General features: G+C 39.3%; 1 protein-coding gene across 1 annotated transcript; it reads right to left on the bottom strand.

Annotated features, from left to right (window-relative positions):
* Window positions 1–959: 959 nt before the first annotated feature.
* LOC147863396 (cytochrome P450 CYP736A12-like) lies at window positions 960–2,808 on the bottom strand. The gene is made up of 3 exons (XM_087320657.1): window positions 2,309–2,808; window positions 1,704–2,222; window positions 960–1,610 (listed from the first exon to the last, which is right to left on the bottom strand). The coding sequence occupies exons 1-3, from the start codon at window positions 2,759–2,761 to the stop codon at window positions 975–977; spliced, it is 1,608 nt and encodes a 535-aa protein (XP_087176783.1). The 5' UTR covers window positions 2,762–2,808; the 3' UTR covers window positions 960–974.
* Between the last annotated feature and the right edge of the window lie 18,616 nt (window positions 2,809–21,424).

Here is a 21,424-nt window from a genome sequence, read left to right as displayed (position 1 = left end):
ATATCCCTCGCTACTAGTTGGACAAGTGTGGTGATCAAGGCAAAGCATCCAACATTTCATTCAAATGTTTTAACATCGTTTCATTCATATGAATGTTTCTTGAAGCGTTTTAATTAGGTGCTCAAGATGTGATGTTCATATGGAGGTATGGTACCTTTAATCCATGTTCTTTCCCCCACTAAGAGAGATTCCCAAAACAAACTAGGGCTCATCAATGGGGCCAACACCAAGGTCTATCTCAACCTGGCCCAAAAGGTACTACCAAGAAACATGTGTGATTAGAAGCATGCATATGTATGCAGTTATGTATGTAGGTAGGTATGTCGTACGTTGATATGTTTATATGTAGATGCATAGGCATAGATATATGTGTGTGTGTGTGTGTGCGTGAAGGTATGTATACATGTATGTTTTTACAATTCTATGTATCTATGGCACACGAAACATTGGTCACATTTGAAATGTTTGGGTTACCAACTTTTTGTCAAATGTGTCCCTTGTAGTGTCCTAGAGCTCTAACCTTAAATTTTAAACTACTCCACAATTTCCACCCCACAATGTTTAGAAAACAAAGAGGTACACTCCTCGACAAAGATTATCTCCTTTGTATGCACCTTTACAGAAAACGCGATGTCGAATGTGTGACGAACTGCCCGATACACAATAACATGTTCTTTAGTAGTTTCGTTATTAGTCACACCCTCGGATCTAAACTCCTCTCAATATGCATCTAATGATTTGTTGGGGATACATATGCATCCTCCTAGGCATGGATTATCTTCTTTAGAAGTACCTTGTAAGTTGTAATCTAACATTGTATGTGTGACGATTTTCCAGAGACGCAAGAATTGTAATAAAGCTTCACAATAACATGTTGTTCGGTAGTTTCATTATCATCTACACCCTCGAATCTAAGTCCTCTAACCAGAACACATTTTGATACATATACATATACATGGTGGAGTAGATGGTGTCTAATGATTTGTTGGGGATACATATGCATCCTTAGATAACCTTGGCGATGCTGCCAAAACCAAAGGGTTGGTTTTGTGGAGTGACAAGCCAAATGTTTCGCTCATATCTACTTCTTGGATGCCCACGGGTAATGTCCATTCGAAGGAATGAACCAAGGAACCTAAGATGAGGTGGACATTGAGGAGGCCAAGATTCATGGCAGGGCAGGCTCGCCGGCCCGCCCCAAATGGCAACAGTTGGAAATGGTGACCTTTCACATCTATGTCCGAATTCAGAAATCGTTGGGGCCGAAACTCCTGTGGCTCCTCCCAAGTGTTGGGATCCATTGAGAGAGACCAATTGCTCACAAGTAATCTGGTCTTCTCCGGCACATAGAATCCAGCAACTTCACATGCCTGCGTTGATTCATGGGGGACTAGCAATGGTGCCACAGGATGCACCCTCATTACCTCCTTCACAGTTGCTTGGAGGTATGGAAGATTGGATATGTCTTCTTCACTCATCAGCCTATCCTTTCCAATGACACGATCCAGCTCGTCTTGTAGTCTCCTTGTTACTTCGGGGTGCCGCATTAGTTCGGCTAATCCCCACTCCACAACTACACTGGATGTTTCCATCCCACCCGTAAACAAGTCCTGCCAGTTAGAAATATTACCATCACTATTCTGATAAATTGAAATGAAGAAAACACAGGAAATGAAGGAAACTCCATATACATAGTTAGTTACCCATAATATGGCTTTGATGATATCATCATCCGAACTAATACCATTAGACATTGCATTCTTATCTCCTTGAAAGGCCATTAGAATGTCGAGAATATCATTTTCATAACCGTGAGGGCCGATATTTCGCCGATCATCTATGACTCTTTGAAATATGGTGTCGATCTTCTCAAATGATTCATTGGTACGCCGTTCGAGATCTTGTATGTCGAGACATTTCAAAAACGGCATAAGTTCATTAAAATTAGGGCGGCCGATGAGGATCAATGATTTGCAGATAGCCTCCAGAAGCATCGGGCCATGCACTTTGGTGATCATAGAAATGTTATTGAGGTTCTTTCCCATTGTCATTCTGGAGATGAGATTGCAGGCCCACACTTGTAACTTTGTGCGCATGTTTTGAGCAATCGCGACATCCTCGCACACGGAACGAATGAGACCCACCATCTCATCCATTCGAATTGGCTTGAAGCATTGCAATCTTTGCATATTGAAAAGCTTAGTCATGTACAACCCCTTCACCTGCAATGAGAAATTAAACATTCCCACGTTTTCTCTATAGTAAGGAAAAACGAGATCATGATCTTATTGGTGAGAATTTATATTACCTTGCGCCAATACGGGCCATATGGAGTGTACGAAAGGCTACTGCGGTTGTAGGTAAATCGGGCAGCGGCGGATGCCGAAGAATAGGGGCGCGAAGCGAATGTAAGGTCATGGGTATGCAAGACGAGGCGGGCCATGTCGGGAGACGAGACTAGGAGGAAGGGGATAGAGCCCAATTGGAAGGAGAGGATGGGGCCATATTGTGTGGACAGGTGATGGAGCCATAGGTGTAGAGGTTTTCCGGACAAAAGTAAGTGGTGTAGATGTCCTAGGAGAGGTAAGCGCCCTGGAGGTGATGGAAGAGGAGGAGGTATAAGGAGGAGCTCAGGACTGCTCCTCCTCTTCATCTTCCATATGCTGTTTAGAAGGCTGGTTTGGTGGACATACTGCAATACGAGCACCCATCCCAGGATGCCCAGAAATAGGAGTGCCCATAATGACCACCACTCTTCCATCCCCCTCTCTCTCTTCCTCTCTCTCTCTCTCTGGCTATTGATACATAGGTTAGCTTCATACCTGCTCTTTTATAAGTTGCGTGTGGCTTTTATAAGTTCATTTCGAAGACAAACACTATTGCCATCATTATCTCTCTCTGTTCCATTCATTTAGGAATAGTTTTCCTTATCCATTTACTTTGATCTATTTATGAACATAATTTCTTCTTCTACTTTGACTTTGTGTCTTTTCATGTAGTATTATGTATATTGTTTTCTCTTACATTTCTGCCAACTAAAAATGGGTTTTGCAAAGTTAAGTTTTTATAACATGCATTGCATTGTGCGTATATAAACAAATCATGTATGAAAGGGATTCTCCCACAAGTGGATTTACAACATATAAACCTATCGTGGATGACAAACCTCGCAAGAGACACGATAAAACCATACAATAACTTACTATAAGAGAAGAAAATAAGATGAGAAGAGCCTACAATAAGCCCATAATCCAACTAAATAGTTGCGGGTTACGTTTAGCTCCTTGAGATGTGCGCCAAACTTAGATGTGTATGCACAACCTAGAGGGCTACAATACAACCAACTTAGTACATGGTTTCCAATGGAATGTCCAAAGTAGACAACTCATGAGATAGAGTTGCACAATAAACTCTCCATAGAGAGAAATGGGAATCCACTTTTGACATGTTTTTGGAAACCACTACACTAAGAAACAATATTACATAATTATTACCCTTCTGGCATTAAATTATCTTCTTTTATAATTAAGCCGAGAAGGCTCATAATACGTGATTTTGATCATATTATATTTCCAATAATTGTGTATGATACAATGTGAAAGGTCAAATCGGTTTTTTGGGTATTCCGCTAAAAGATTTTGTGAGTCATGTCCGTTTTGTTTCTTGTTCTCAGTTGTCTATTGTTGTATTGCAAGAATAACAACTGCTCGGTCACTTCCTCCTCAACCCCCCACAATGGTGGCAGAGGTTGGTGCAAGACTTCTGTGTATCAAGGTGGTAGAAATTGTATCTTTTCCTTCTATGTGTAGGATGTTGCAATAACTTTTAGGCAAGTGAGGTGACCTCCACCACATTCTTGTTGTTGGAAGAACTTATTTTTAATTTCTCAGCCACATTTCAACACATTTTCAAGAGTTTTTTTTTCTCTCAATCTACAAATAGTAAATACATATTTACTGATTCCTAGATTACAAAAAGAGGAAGTATTCGGCTATGTGCACTAGATTGTGACATAGAGACTACATATTAAATGGTTATTGACTTAATGTGAGATTGTGAAATGGAAGTTTCGTGTTAGTCACTTTCCAATGATCCTTGGCTAACATATGAGTGAAGTGTTACTCTAGGAACATACAGAGTTCCTTTTTCGGCCCATGCTGATAGTTGTGTAGACATCATTTTTGCTCATGGTGAAAGTTGTGCTTGAAATCAACTAGCAAGAAGCATCCCAACTATTCTTAGGTGCTTAAGGCTACAATTCACTAAGTCTCATTACCATATAATGGCTTCGAAATGTTTGAGGTTTCGAATACCTCACGTGGTGGTTCCTTTAGTGCCTATAGAAATCACTCTATTAGTAGAAAATACCACCTTGAGATTCGCAAGTTTGACGGATCCAATTTTGCTTTGTCAAAGAAGTAGATGAGAGATGTTCTGATTGAAAGAAACAAATTATGGTCACCGAGTGGTGAATCCAAGAGACCTGAAGGCATGATCAATGATGACGGGGAAGAACTCAATCTCTTGGCAATGTCCACCATAAAATTGCACCTCGTACACTATGTATATTCCACAATCTTGGATTTTTTTTCCCCAAGATAGATACGCCTTAGTATATTACTTGAGAAATGTACATATAGAAAACAGAAGGAGACATTTCATCTCAGCTCTATTGTAATACAAAAGCTGATACCAACATCTGATCAAACAGATGATATCATATAAGAAATGAATGGAGCACAATCTACAAGCTATGCAATAAAAAAGAAGGTATGGCATAATTGCACTTCATACCAAAAGTTGTATCTGAAAATAAGTGAAGCCCTCGCCACCATTTCTTAAAGTCCATTTGACGTTTTCTTTGAGCTTCAGTTGAACCCTTGTACTTTTGGAAGACGAATCCAATTAGGTAAACTGCTCTTTTGGATGTTACCTACCTGCTCTTTTATAGGTTGCGTGCGGCTCTTTACGTGTGCAATGAGCTACAATATATGTGTTGGTAAAGTTCATTTTCAAGAAAATCACTATCTCTCTCTTTTTATTCATTTAGGAGCAATTTTCCTTCGTATCCATTGCCTTTAATCCATTTATGAAACATAGTTTCTTCTTCATTGAATTTTCTCACTTTCTATGTAGTTACTAGTATATTGTTTTCTCTTCCTATCTATGCCAGCAAAAAAGATGTTTTGCAAAGTTAAGTTTTTATGACATGCATTTCATCGTGCATATTGAAACACATTATGTATGAAAGGGATTCTCCCACAAGTGGATTTACAACATAGGAGCCTACCATGGATGACAAACCTCACAAGAGACTTGGGTACAATCCGAGTCAAGATAAAACCATAGAATAACATACGAAAAGCTCCAAGAAAATAAGTTGATAAGAGGCTACAACAAGACCATAATCCAACTAAATTCTTGGGGGTTAGGTTTAGTACCTTGAGGTGTGACACCAACTTTGATGTGTATGGATAACTCAGAGGGCAACAATACAATTATAGTTAATGTAGACGTTAGTACATGGTTTTCCATGGAATATCGAAAGTAGTCAAATCATGATTGTTTATGATACATAGTGTAAAAGGCCAAATCAATTTTTTGGATATGCCACTAAATGATTTTGTGAGTTATCTCTGTTTTGTTTCTTTTTCTTTGTTGTCTATAGTTTTACTACAGGAATTACAACTGTTCGGCCACTTCTTCCTCACCTCCCAATTGTGATTCTAGAGCAAAGGGTTTGGTGCAAGACTTCCAAAAGAGCCGGCCAAGACTTTTGTGTATTAGTGTGCTAGAAAGTTTATCTTGTCCTTCTATGTAGGCTATGGCAATAACTTTTAGGCAAATGGGTAACCTCCACCATATTGTTGTTGCAAGAACTTCTTTTTAATTTCTTAACCATATTTGAACACATTTTCAAGACGTTTTCTTTTTCTCTCAATCTACAAACAGTAAATACATATTTAGTAATTCCTAGATTACAAAGAGAGGAGTATTCACCTATATGCACTACATTGTGACATTGAAACTACATGTTAATTGCTTGCTGAGTTTATATGAGATTGTGAAATGGAAGTTTCATGTTAGTCACTTTCCATTGAACCTTGGTTGACAAGGTGAGTGAGGTGCTACTTTAGGGACAGACATAGTTAACACCGGGTCATTTGAAACAGGTAATATGTCAAATTCTTTTTTTTTTCATATCTTAGTGAGATGTTAAAAAATGCCTTATTTAAGCAGAATTTTAAAAATGCACGATGCATGCGTATGTGGTTTATGAAAACATAGCGAAAAATAGAACTAACTAATATCACGACAACAAAATTATTCAACAAACATTCTATCTACCATGTTTTTGTCCAAATCTTTGAGAAGGGTATAGTCGTCAACGCAAGTATAATAGTAACACGTTGTGCATATTCTAAAAAGCATAACCCACTAAATAAGTGATTTCTTCTAATTATGTGCGTATATTTATATATAATATATCTTAAAGCAAATTGTGAACCTTGCAATTAAGAGATACTACTATGTGGAGAGAAAAATTCCATTGACATGTGATACATAACACCGTCAATGTATAAATAAACTACTCTACAATATCATTCTAATCATACGAGTAAATGATAGACTATAATTTTATCTCCCATATACCCCATACGATAAAGGAGACTTTAGACAACATGTACACATACAAATTATATTTAATCTCTAAGTTCATTGCGTGTTACACAAAAATTATAAATAAGATCAACTTATATATTACGTCAAAAGTTAACAATTCATATTTTTCAAATTTTACAATAAGCCATATGCATTCAATCCAACACATAAGCTACCTCTTCAAGATTAGCTCTTTCATCAGGATTGTCCTCATTGGCTAGTTCGTTGGTACGCTCAGTTGAATCGTTAGTATGTTCACACTCTAACACGTATTCTAATTCAACAAGATCCCCTGCTTCTTCATCTACAGGTTCCATAGGTTCTCTAGAAGTCATTTGAAACATCTCAGTTTCATTGATATGGTTTTCCCCAACTTCTTAGTCTTGATCAAGATAGTGCTAGATACCTTGGATCCTCATTTTGATGAAATTAACCTGCGTAGGGTTCTTCTCTAATGCAACAGAGTTCCTGAACATCTTTAAGGCACATGTTGTAGTACTACTTGACAGTAGAATGAAATTGCACATGTGACATCATACTGAAGAATTGACTATACGTTAATCTAAGTTGATGTGACACGTTTTATATTCTATACTTGTGCCAAAAAACAAATCTAAAACCCAATCATTTGGGTTTGAAAACAGCTCGATTAGGCGGTTCATTAGTTTTTGTGGTGTTTAATATTGGTTCACCAGGCTCATATCGCCAGATACATGACATAACTTCTTTGTTACCACTAGGCACATGATGTAGTTTACAACATTTCTTTCATTGACATGTGCCCAAGCCTTCTTCTTCGTAATTACATCGTACCACCCCACACAAAGATGTTCAACCCCACTAACCACTCGATCACCCAGAGTATGTGTGATATTAGTTTTAATCCTATTAACATCATACGATTGTTTTAAGAATACAATTTGCAACATATTAAAACAACATTTATAATAGTAAATCAAAATACCTTGTTGCTTACCAATGCATATGTTCGGTTGCGTGACATCTTGACTTTAAAGCTATTGTGACAGGCAATAATTGGCCCATGCTATGGAATATTATGAGTCTCCATAAAGGTGCAAGGGTCAACTCGGCAATGTCTTTCACCATTTTCTTTACATGGGGGATATTTGTATGGCACATTATCGTACATTGATCCCATGATCTGGAATCCATATGGAATGTTAGCAATCAGTAAAGTATAGTGCCTCCTGGGTAATATGTTTAGCATATTACCCACTTCCTCGTTGAACACAGTGTTTAATGTAGTTGTCAGAAAGGGTCAGATCTGTGTAGGAAACTTTTCATTGTCTCTGAACCTTTAGGCACTTCCAACTCCTTTCGTTTTGTCATTCTTTTTTCATACTTTTCTCGTTCCAAATGTGTAATGAACAAGCTTGGAATACCTTCATTACTGTCTCCAATTATTTTGGAACGAGGAGGTTTATGCAATTATCAATTTGGTTAGGGCAAGCCAAGATAAACAATTTAAATAAAAGTATAAAGATACTTACTATCACATCGCCCCTATGATTGCCCAATCGAACTCCAAGATGGCGCACACCCACCATTTGGGCCCATCTATGGGCTATCTAAACCCAAACTTGAGGCCCTTCGCACATATCTGGATGAAAACCTCGCCAAGGGCTTCATTCAACCCTTCAAATCACCAGATGGAGCCCCAATCTTATTGTTCAAGAAGGAAGGCTCATTACGCCTATGTGTGGATTATCGGGGTCTCAACAAAATTACACTACGTAATCGTAAGCCAGGAGACGAGTGGAAAACGGCCTTTTGAACATGCTATGGACATTTCGAGTACAAGGTGATGCCTTTTGGTCTCACCAATGCCCCTACGGTCTTTCAGCACATGATGAACAATATATTTTGGGAGTATCTCGATCACTTCGTGGTGATCTACCTTGACGACATTTTAGTTTTGTCTTCCAACATTGAGGAGCACACCCAACACGTTTGATTGGTCCTATCCAAACTTCGGGAACATGGACTTTACGCCAAAAGTGAGAAATGTGAATTCGATCGGACCTCTGTCGAATTCCTCGGCTACATGATTTCACCCTCCGGGATCACAATGGATGCACGCAAGGTAGTGGCAATCACCGATTGGCCTGTCCCTACTCAGTTGAAAGAGGTACAATCATTTCTTGGTTTTGCAAATTTCTATCGACGATTTATCAATCGTTTTTCATCTTTAGGACAACCTCTAATCATCCTTACAAGAAAACATACTCCATTTCGTTGGACCTCTGCGGTGCAACGTGCTTTTGATGCCCTCAAGGTTGGTTCACCCTGACCCCACAAGGCCCTTCCAAGTCAAAACTGATGCCTCTGACTTTGCCATTGGAACTTCCTATCCCAACCAAACGACGAGGGCACACTACATCCTGTGGCCTTCTACTCTTGGAAGTTTACCACCCCGGAAATCAATTATCCAGTCTACAACAAGGAGTTGGCAACAATCATATCTGCCTTGACCGAATGGCGACCCTATTTGGCTGGGGCCCAACATCGCATCCAAGTGCTGACCGACCATAAAAATCTAATTTACTTCACCACCAGTCATACATTGAATTGGAGGCAAGCCTGATGGTCATCTTTTCTCGCCGATTGCGACTTTGAGATCTTGTTTCGACCCGGAGTTCAACATGGGAAAGTTGATGTCCTCTCTCGACGACTTGATTTTGCATTGCGCCTAGTTGATGATGCATATTCAAAACAATCCCATTGTTTGTTGCGGCCCGATCAACTTCAGATGTTCACCACCTGCATGTTACATGATGATTCTTTGCTCAACGAGATTGCCACGGCAACCGTGTCAGACCCATTCGCCAAAGAAATCATGGGCCGCATTAATGACCCATCTTCGGACATGAAAAGCTCATATCTCAACCAATTTACAACCCAGGATGGGTTACTATATCGTAATCATCTCTTGTACGTTCCCGAAGGATCATGTCGTACATGGGTTCTACAAAACTGTCATGATGATCCTCTTGCCGACCACTTTGGGGTTACGAAAACCTTGGAATTGATATCTCGAGGGTTTTGGTGGCCCCAACCTTGGAAATTTGTCAAGGAATTTATCAAGACATGTGATGTATGTGCTCGGTCCAAAACGCCTCACCATCGGCCATATGGTCTTCTCCACCCGCTCCCCATTCCATGTCAACCATGGGTCTCTCTATCCATGGACTTTATCACCGACCTCCTTGTGGTTGGTGGACATGACACGGTGCTAGTCATTGTCGATCGCTTTTCGAAGATGGCTTACTTTGTTCCATGTTCCAAAACCATTTCCGGGGAAGAGACTGTTGATCTTTTTCTTAAAAACGTTGTTCGATTATACGACTTACCCGAGGATATCACGTCTGATCGAGGTTCTCAATTCATTTCCCACAGTTGGTGACGACTTCTACAAACATTTGGGACTTTTGTCAACTTGTCCTTAGCATAGCATCCTCAAACTGATGAACAAACAGAGCAAGTCAACCAAATCCTTGAACAATACCTTCGGTGTACCGTGAGCTACCAACAGGAGGATTGGGTGGACTTCCTTACAATGGCGCAATTTGTTTACAATAATAGTATCCATGATTCGACCAAGGTTTCCCCCTTCTTTGCAAACTATGCATTTCACCCTCGTTTCAACATTTCCATACCTGCAACTTCGGTCAATCCTTCGGCAGAGACGCGTGCCCACGCTTTGCACGATGTCCATCGTGACCTCTCCTTGGAGCTCCATGTTGCTGGTGACCACTATAACGATCAAGCGGACCGACATCGCTTAACTCCACTGACATTTGCAATCGGGGACATGGTTTGGCTATTACGTCATCGCATCGCCACCACACGTCCTTGTGCAAAATTGGACTACAACAGACTAGGCCCCTTTTGTATCATCGAGCGGATCAACCCAATTGCCTTCCGGTTAGCATTTCCTCCAACCTTCAGGATTCATGATGTTTTTCACATTTCCCTCCTCGAACTCTACCATCCTTCTCGAATTCCAAAACGACACCCTCCTCCACCGCCACTTGTGGAATTGTCGACGGGCGAAGAATATGAGGTTGACCAAATCCTCGACTCTCGATATCATCGTTGACAGCTCCAATATTTGGTCTTATGGAAAAGGTACCCCATTTTGGAGGCCATTCGTGATTTTCATCGACGATACCCACATAAGCCAACCGTGAGTCCCAGGAGGCGGCCTTAGAGGGAGGATAATGTCATAGACATGATGGAATGTAGGGGGTTGAACCCATGAACGCTTGGTCTTATTGGGCAACCTTACCAATTGAGTTGCATTCCATCTATGCATTATTATATCGTATAAGTTTCAACTTATTACATTGTAAGTTAATCACTAGAACTTTCAAGAAACTTCTAGAGAATGCATAGACATGCACTCTCTAGAAGTTTCCATGCATTCTCTAGATGTTTCATAGCTTACATGCATACCACCACATTCTTGTATAAATACTTCGGTGCACCTTGATTATAATCAAGGTGAACAACACCAGTTACAGAAGTATAATTTAGTTCTCGTTCTTTTGTCTACCCTCTCTCTCTCTCTTGTTCTCTTGTCTATGCTCCTCTCTATCTATATATCTATCTTTCTCTCTTTCTTAATATTAAGCTCCCCTACTTATCCTTGCCCTCGTCTACGTCTGTGACAGTCGATATCGTCGTCGACAGCTCCAATATTTGGTCTTATGGAAAGGGTACCCCATTTCGGACGCCACATGGGAACCAGTTACACATTTACAAAATGCTTCGGAGGGCATTCACGATTTTCATCAACGATACCCACATAAGCCAATCGTGAGTAGACACGATGGGATGTAGGGGGTTGAACCCATGACCTCTTGGTCTTATTGGGTAACCTTACCAATTGAGTTACATTCCATCTATGTATTATTATATTCTATAAGTAAAGTATATGATGATGTCATTGGGTATGCCTATTCAACTTCCTCCTAAGAAACCAATCAAAGAAGAACCTATGAATAATACTTACTTCTGAAATTTAGTAACCATCTCATCCAAGCTAAACTCCTTGGCGACTACTCGTGAAAGTACAGAAATTAATAACCTTGCGTAATTAATGCCTTGTAAAGACCACCAAGGGAGCAACTTCATATCATCAGGGCGCTCCTCTATAATCGAATCACTTTTACGTGACTTTGACTTCATTTCCACCTATGGATCGAATTTGGCCTTCCTTGACCGTTGTCCTTTCACCTCTTTTCACTCCGACATGCTAAATATTTTGTCTTGCAAATCCAAACCTCCCCTATTCTAAAGGCTAGTTCAAATCACGAGTCATATTTCCTCAATCCTTCCAACCTCGTGCTTTCATCAACCGCTATACCCACCTCCAGCAGACATTGTCGATGCAGATTTGGATGTAGCCTAGGACCAAATCTTTGCAATACATCGAGGTACTCGTGGTGATACTTATTTTTTCTATAATTATTATCATTATTGTGGTTCCAAGCTAATAACTTGGCCTCTTCATGTGTAAGACTGGCATAGACTTTGCATTATGCATATTTGAAGAATGGGGTTAGAGGATATTGTTTCATGAGTTGTCGTCGAACTTCAGCCGAATATGATCCTCCAATAACGTAGTAACTATAGTCATCAGCTGAACGATACTTAAAATCAACAGTGGTGGGGCATTGGTCAAGATCCACCATGACGAGGAAAGGTACTACTGTGGCGTGCAGATTAATCTTCATTTTACTCTTAAGGTTTTGCATGTGCACAAAATGTGGTTCTCTAATTTCTGATGACCATCTCCCTGTCATAGGATCGACAGGCGGCCTTTGAATCGAACTGATAGGCAAATGAAAACGTTGGACTTTACATTGTCGTAGTATATTTCGTATATACTACATGTAATATATACAGAGTACCCGATTAACTAAGTATAAAGAAATAGGAGAAACCACTAATATAATTATGTTATATGCATAGGGCAAGTTTTGAACCCTATACCTCCATGTTAACAAATCCAAGCCTTACCATTGTACTAACATTATGAGTATTAAATATAAAAAAAACTTTATCCCACTTAAATATTCTAGATAAGGATGATAGAGAAAGTTATCCATGCATACACACTCGAGAAAAAAATCCGATGTCGGCGGCGTTTGAAGAAGCATTAAAGACTACGTTCACTATCAAGGACTCCTCCAAGGCAACACGAAGAGGATTCGAAGATTGGGTGGAAACACTGGACAAGGGACTAAAGGTTCTCGATGTGTTTTCAACATTTGAAAGTCGATTCGGGAGGTTGTCTACGAGAGATCAAACTATCCTCGCACCAGACAAAGTGATCATGTTCTTACAAGCTGTGGCCTCACCAATACATGTGAAAATGTGCGAAAATCGTCACGCGATACACAAAGAGGGGGCAAGGGCTCACTAATGAAGAAAAGAGGGTTTCGGAACCAATTTCGATACGAAGAGCTGGCTTGGAAGACCATCAACCATGGGCTCGGGAGAATACGATTGAGAAGGGAATTGATGCAACCACACTGGAGCAGTTGCTGAAGCAGATCGAGAATCTCAAAATCGCAATGGTGAAGAAGTTGGAAGTCCATCCCTCAAGTTGCAAATATATGGATCGTAAATGCATATGGTGCAATAACACCAAACATGATTGGCAACATTACGATGAGCACAAGGAGGCTCTACGACGGGATCTCATCTACTACGAGGGAAATTGGATCCATTTGATGGACTCTCAGAAGTCACTTCGACCGAACTTCCGAAAAGGCGGCATGAAGAAGGTTCTAGAGGAGGAGATGGTGGAAAGAAGCAATTATGCGACAACTGCGGGAATGCGTGTGGGAGAGACACCTAGAGAAAAGTCATTTTTTTGGCCGGAAGTGCTAGAAATATCTGAGAAAACCGACTTTGATGAAACCCTTATTGCGCAAGCAAGCTTAATCGGATCCGGATCGGCTAGATAAGCCAAATCCGGATCATATCCGGATCGGTGTCCAGATAGTACCCGGAACCAGGAGCTAGATCGGGATTAGAGAGCTAGACCCATGTGTGTACCGGTAGTCCATTTAGAGGTCTACGTTTCTAGATTACTAGGTAGGTATGGCATCGTAATGACTGCCAGCCGCTTGTATGAGCATTGAAGTACATAGTACTTCTATAAGTCCTTTGTGGACTTGTATAAAGAGTGCTCAATGAGAACATCCTATGTATAGAGTATTTAATATAGTTTATGCTATTCTTCTCTCTTTGTCTCTCCTACTTTCTATCTGTGTCTAGCTTGGGAAGCAACACCGGCTTCAATTCCCCACCGAAGGAAACCAAAGCCGTAACAAGCTCGATCTAATACACTCGGATGTATGGGGATTGGCACCAAACGTTAGTCTTGGTGGGAGCTGATATCTTGTCTCCTTCATCGACGACTACACCCGACACATGTGGATCTACCTTATCGAGAAGAAAACGGAGTTTTCAATTGTTTCCGAAACTTGCAAAGTTTAGTCGAACAGGAAACAGATAGGAAGATCAAGTGCCTGCAGTTGGATGGTGGAAAAGAATACTTTTCCGGCCAATTCATCAGTTATTTATAGAAGGAAGGAATTCGGAGAAAATTTAGTTGCAGGAACACACCAGAACAAAACAGTGTGGCTAAGAGGAAGAACTCGTCGATTATCAATGTGGCAAGGAAAATGCTTGAGGAGAAAAGCATGCCCAAATTCTACTGGGCTAAGCCGATCAGGATTATTGTCTACATCCAAGGACTCCTTCAACAATAAAGTATATGGATGTAAGGGTCTAATTGGGTGCAATGCCGGTAGGTGGATGGAGATATATTTCTCAAAGCAATGTGATATTATGCCCACAACTGGAAGATTACATTTGTCAGATAACTTCACTTGTCGTGAGGTTTACCAAGCATATAAGAATGACATGCTATTAGAAAGTGTACCTTATATACAATATCGCATTTTAATCGATTATGGAGGTTGTCGTTTAACAATGTGGTCATACCGCGTAAGGTCCCAATCGTTTGTTCTGTATGTGCAAGTTTAAAAAGCATGGCAAAGAGTGGGAGAATAGATGAAGAAATAAAGAATTATAAGAAATTATTAAAAGAACATTGCGAAAGATAAGCGTTGGAGAGATATAAAGCTATGCAACACTAACAAAAAACGTTTCAATCACCGAAAAGGTACATGTTCTTGATTATAGATGGCATGGATTTGAAGAAAACTTGTTTTCCACACTTTCGAGGGTTGCCAAAGGATATTAGAGATGAATGCCTAGTGTAGATGCACTGAGTAGGTTGTATGTCGTATTGTCAAACAATAAGGCCTCAAGTGTTCCTGACTTATCCTAATATCCACAAAAACCCTAATCTTACAGTCACATTCATGCAAAGAGGTTTATTGTCTTGGCAATGTATTCTCCCGCCAATACTATACGTCCAACTAGACAACACGGCAAGAGAAAACAAAAATTGGATTGTGTTCGGTTATTTAAACATGCTACTAGACAGGGGTATATTCAAAACGATTAAGGTCAACTTCTTACTATATCGTTACACACATGATCATATAGATCAAATGTTTAGTATGTCCTCGAAGACATTAGCGAGCTTTGATGCATTTAGCTTCCTACAATATGAAAGTTTATCATTGGAGCCTATACCCCAAACCCAAAGGTACAACATTTGCATGAAGTTATGATTTTCAAAGGCTTCTCCGTAGATGGTGATGGGACTCTATGTAGGGTTCTTGCTCCGCTTAATAATATAAGTTTTAACCATGTCTATCTCATAAAAAGAGGAACTTCTATAAACCACAACTAGACATTGTTGTATGCCAAACAATACTCATCTAGTTCACAATGGGAGCCCCAAGAGGGATGTAGGCTCTTACTGTGTTTTCTAGATGCAGTAATCCATGATGCCCCAAATTATAGATGGCATGGATCAGAAGAAAACTTGTTTTCCACACTTTCGAGGGTTGCCGAAGGATATTAGAGATGAATGCCTAGTGCAGATGCACTGAGTAGGTTGTATGTCGTATTGTCAAACAATAAGGCCTCAAGTGTTCCTGACTTATCCTAATATCCACAAAAACCCTAATCTTACAGTCACATTCGTGCAAAGAGGTTTACTGTCTTGGCAATGTATTCTCCCGCTAATACTATACGTCCAACTAGACAACATGGCAAGAGAAAACAAAAATTGGATTGTGTTCGGTTATTTAAGCATGCTACTAGACAGGGGTATATTCAAAACGATTAAGGTCAACTTCTTACTAGTTGGTTACACACATGATCATATAGATCAAATGTTTAGTATGTCCTCGAAGACATTAGCGAGCTCTGATGCATTTACCTTCCTACAATATGAAAGTTTATCATTGGAGCCTATACCCCAAACCCAAAGGTACAACATCTGGATGAAGTTTATGATTTTCAAAGGCTTCTCCGTAGATGGTGATGGGACTCTATGTAGGGTTCTTGCCCCGCTTAATAATATAAGTTTTAACCACGTCTATCTCATAAAAAGAGGAACTTCTATAAACCACAACTAGACATTGTTGTATGCCAAACAATACTCATCTAGTTCACAATGGGAGCCCCAAGAGGGATGTAGGCTCTTACTGTGTTTTCTAGATGCAGTAATCCATGGTGCAGAACAAATGTCTTTGGAGGGATATAAAATATTGCCTCCTAGTAGTTCGATTGAAGAGAAAAAGGTACATTGGATGCGGTGCCTTGAAGAGAAATAGAAAAATATTAAGCTCACCAAAAGGTATGCTGGTGATCAGGATGTTGAATGGTGGGGTAACTTCTTTAACTATCAACATACAATTTTAGTTAACCATTTTGGCAGTTACTGGTCACTCCAAAATCAATTCAAATGGAATATTGGTGACCAATCAATGGTGATTACAAATAATGTGCAATCACTAGATAATCTTAACCTGAATAATCTAGTTCGTCCACGATAGAGAGATATTTACATGGGACCAACAATATCGCGTGTTGCAAAGGCGAGATGGCAACCCAATCTGCGTGAGCTACAAGTTGGTATGTTGGTTGCAACATTAGCTAGGGGTGATGAGTTGGGCCATCCCTTTTGGATTTGTAAAATCACCGAAATTATTGAGGACAAACAAGGCAATAAAGTTATCTCTAATGTGGTTCATTGGTATCATACCTCTTCCCCAGATGCATTTACTGGGAAGTACTCTTTAGAGATGGTTCAAGTAGAAAGCACAAGTAGAAAGCGGAAAAGAAAAAAATATACCGAACACTTGATAATGTAGACATACTAGTGTATGACTTCACCTTGACCAAAACAGGCCATCTAAGACAGACTACAATCAAGATAATAAAAGAGAAGATCCCAGATGTGTCTCTCGATGCAACACACAGACGAATAAGGAGTATGTATCATAATCACGGAGACATTAGATTGCAATTGGATGAAGACATACCACTACTCCAGATGCATTTACTGGGAAGTACTCTTTAGAGATGGTTAAGGATGTCGAAGGCACAAGTAGAAAGTGAAAAAGAAAAAATCTACCGAACACGTCTACTCGGACACTTGATAATGTAGACATACTAGTGTATGACTTCCGCTTAACCAAAATAGGCCATCTAAGACAGACCACAATCAAGATAATAAAAGAGAAGATCCCAGATGTGTCTCTCAATGCAAGACACAGACGAACAAGGAGTATGTTTCATAATCACGGTGACATTAGATTGCAACTGGATGAAGACAATACAGTAGTTGCTAGTGATGATGAGGATGAGACCTCACAAAGATCTCCCAGTTCCTCGGATGGGTCTGAAGGGGAAGGCATAGCTTTGGGAAGTGATAGTTCTGATACATGATTTGTAAATATTGTATTTTCCATCAAGATGCTAATTCTCCAATATGTACAAATATGGGTGGTAGTCATTTTGTAAAATTTGTACATTCTTTTGTAACTTTCGCATGTCAATTATTTAGGCAATTTTTGGAAGCCCTAAAATTTTGGACATGCTAAAAATCAATATATTTTGCGTCGTTTTTAAAAAAACTTTATGCATGCGTCACCCCTTTTTATTTTACGAACTATTTTGTGCCATTTTTTGACGGACAATTATTAAAATGCAGCATATTACCTATTTCTAATGACTCGGTGTTAGTTCCTTTTTTAGCCCACGATGATAGTTGTGTATACATCATTTTTTCTCATGGTGAAACTTGTGCTTGAAATTAACTAGCCAGTAGCGTCCCCACTATCCTTAGGTACTTTAGGGCTCCAATCAACTAAGTCTCATTACCATCTATTGGGTTACAAAATGTTCGAGGTTTCAAATACCTCATGCGGTGGTTCCTTTAGTTCCTATAGAAATTATTGATGATTTCTCTCTTTGGCTCGTTCAACGGTGGATTTATGAAATACTTGAGGATGTTCTTCGTATCCTTATCACAAAATCGTCATTCTTTACCTCATGAAAATAGGAATTTGATTCTCCCCAGAATTGTCCTATTAGTTGCCACCAAAGACTTTTGCTTGTTTTCCATTCTTTATCAATTGATAACCTTTAAATGTAGGAAACCTACCATAACTTATGTCTTGAAACAATTAATTCATGTAGTTATAAATAAAGAGATACCCACCACTCCTTTCTTGGTGTATTCCATAATACCAATTAGTCACTTTAGACATACGGCAGTTAAGATTCTTTCCTTTGAAATACTAGAAAAGCTAGAATTTGCTGACATCCACAATGACATAAGATATAATCTATTAAATGAAAATAAAGTGAAAAAGTAACCTAGCAACTCCTTTATTGTAGGAATTGAGAAATGGAAAGAGATAGATAGATAGATTATATTATTGTCTTTGAACTCCTTCGTTCCATCGACGATATTTAACAAGTTATATTGTTCTAATATAATTTCCATGGTCATACACCATGGTTGATAGTTTTTATCATTCAATTTTTCCATGTGATAAGTGCGAGACAATACCTGGGCGGAATTTTCCACCACATTTCTTTAATTCACACGCTCATTATTAACACCACGACTAAATTCTTGGTGGGGTTGGACTCCTTCACCGCTCTGATACCATGTAGGAACTAAAAAATGGAAAGAGAGAGAGAGAGAGAGAGAGAGCATAGACAAGAGAATTAGAATTAGAATTAGAATTTTTATCGTCCATGAAGAGGCCAATTTTGACCTATGGGACCAGAATATACATGTGTTCTTGATATATGTCTCCTTCCTAAGAAGGGGTATTTATATGTTGAAGCACAAAGTCTCTATGTGTTAATAAAGCATACACATATGAGCTCAACCTTCTAGGTGGTGTCGTAAGTATGGATCTTAAGTTATCACTCCCTCTTAGTATGTCAACATATCTTGAACTAATTGCACTATATGTCGAGCATGTGAAGAGCAAGTGACATTCATCCACTACCATGCCTTCATTGCATACTTTACATGTCTTCAAATTCGTTACATTTTGATACCATGATGCAACTTCAATACCTAACTTGTGAGATCAAGCGCGAAGTAGTGTAAGGGCTCTACGAGCATTGCTACGCATATTGGTAATGAGATAAGGTTGGATACGATCAATAGACATTCTTGCTTTATATTGAGACCAACATTCAGGGTTGAGATTTGCAATGTAGTATTCTAGCTTTGTCCTCTTAGCATCCTCCCACTTCATCCTTAATGATTCCACCAACCTTTTCTCAATCATTACATATTGCATAGCATTGCTTGAAAGCTCTAAAAGATCATCCACACCCCATTTTCTAAACCATTTCTTTATGTCAACAACCCAACCAGATGAGAGAATATTACTTTTATGATTCTTTTGTAGCTTACATTCAACATTCCAAGAAAGATGTGGTAATCGATGATTCGGCATATTCTTGACTTTTGTAATGTATTTATATACTCTTTGGAGTGCCAATAGTTCTATGGGTCGAACACCCCTTTCCAGGAGCATAACCTAGTAAGAGGTAGTGCATTTAACTTCTAATTGCCTCCTTAAAAACATCTTTTGAATTTTCTCAATCTTGTTCCATGCATTAAGAGAGATGGTGCCACCCCATACTTCTACTCCATAAAGCAATACCTGAGTTACCATGACATTGAACAACATTAATTTTACTTCCCATCCACAAGTATCACTTTGGTTGCATTGGTTTTCCAAAAGGTAATATGATTTCCAACCGGCTTGGAGTCTAGAATCAAAACATGCACTCCATTTATTTGTGGCGGGTACATCAATGCTAAGATATTTAAAGCTTTTAACAAATTCTATATGTTCACCTTTATATGTGAGCATAGGGTAATGATGAGGTTGGATGGTTTGCACTACCATCATTTTTGTAGGATCAGGAATGATGGATGTGGTCTTGGATGCTTATGGCTTAGAAGAGTCTATAAGAAGAGAAGGTGGGCCAAGACTGATAAGGCTTCCATTTAGTAGGAAGGCCATTGAAATGATGTTGCAGGATGATAAGGATAGAGGGATGGATTATCTCAAGTTGACAACATTTTTCTTTCGATTTCAGGCATCCTATTATCTTGCATTTGAATAGTCATGTTCTTCATTTCATGTAGTTCTTCACACAAAGCTTTCATCTCTAACTTTTGCATTTCCAGTGTATGTTGAAGAGTTAATTCCCTCTCCTTACGAGCATACAATTTGCTTTGCATATGCATCATTGTCTCTTGCAATGAGATATACATAGTTGCGATCTTTTCCATTGACAATGTATGCATTTGATTGTTTGGGCTTTCAATCATATCATCATTGGCTTTTACTCCTCTTGGCATATTTACTATTAATAAAATGATAGAAGAAGTAGAATGTACCTTTCAATCGATTTAGGGTTTCAAAATCTACCTAGAGTTTGAGGAGCCGCGGGGCAAAGAGAGCTGTGAACGAAAATTCTCATAACTCCTCATTCCGGCAACGGAATTCAGCAAATAAACATTCATTAGAAAGCTCTCTGAAAGAGCTTTCCAACGAGCTATAGAACGTAGATAATCATGGAGGGAAAGAAACAAACGCACAAAAAGAAAGAAAACGATGGGGGAGAGAGAGAGAGAGAGAGAGAGAGAGAGAGAGAGGAAATAGACAAGAGGGTGAGAACGGAATTAAGCTTCTATAACTGGTGTTGTTCACCTTGATTGTAATGATGATGCACTCGAGTATTTATACAAGAATGTGGAGATATGCATGTAAGCTATGAAACATCCAGAGAGTGCATGGAAACTTCTAAAGAGTGCATGAAGAAGATTTCTCTAGAAGTTTCTTGAAAGTTCTAGTGATTAACCTACAATGTAATAAGTTGAATCTTATACAATACAATAATTCATAGATGGATGTAGCTCAACTGGTATGGTTGCCCAATAAGACCAGGAGGTCATGGGTTAAACCCCCTACAGTCGAGATGAAGGGAAGTGCATACCTATTCCTGATAGTGATGTTATTCAAGCCACGGTAATCTACAACTAGATGTAGTGAGCCATCGTTTTTCTTGTCGAAGAAAATGGGTGCATCGGCTAGAGACTTCCAATGTCGAATGAACCTGTTTGCCAAATTTTCCTCTATGTCAGCTCGAAGAACTTCAAGTTCTATTGGTGACAAGTTGTAGATTGGTGCCCACGGTGGCTCTTTTCCTAGTTGTAAATCAATGGGACAATCATACGGTCAATGATGAGGAA

Source organism: Azolla caroliniana, unplaced genomic scaffold, assembly GCF_043228905.1.
Source record: "Azolla caroliniana isolate FFs.n. ecotype wild unplaced genomic scaffold, voAzoCaro1.0.p SCAF_6, whole genome shotgun sequence".
NCBI lineage: Eukaryota > Viridiplantae > Streptophyta > Polypodiopsida > Salviniales > Salviniaceae > Azolla > Azolla caroliniana.
Note: the sequence above shows the minus strand (reverse complement) of the source record. Positions and strands in the feature narration are given on the sequence as shown.

What these genes read in the sequence shown, in the direction of transcription:
- LOC147863396 (XM_087320657.1), bottom strand. Translation starts at nt 2,761, where the DNA reads ATGGAAGAGTGGTGGTCATTATGGGCACTCCTATTTCTGGGCATCCTG. An exon ending in ATGGCCCGTATTGGCGCAAG is followed by an intron (nt 2,223 to 2,308) that starts GTAATATAAATT and finishes TTCTCATTGCAG; the next exon opens with GTGAAGGGGTTGTACATGAC. An exon ending in TCATCAAAGCCATATTATGG is followed by an intron (nt 1,611 to 1,703) that starts GTAACTAACTAT and finishes TCTAACTGGCAG; the next exon opens with GACTTGTTTACGGGTGGGAT.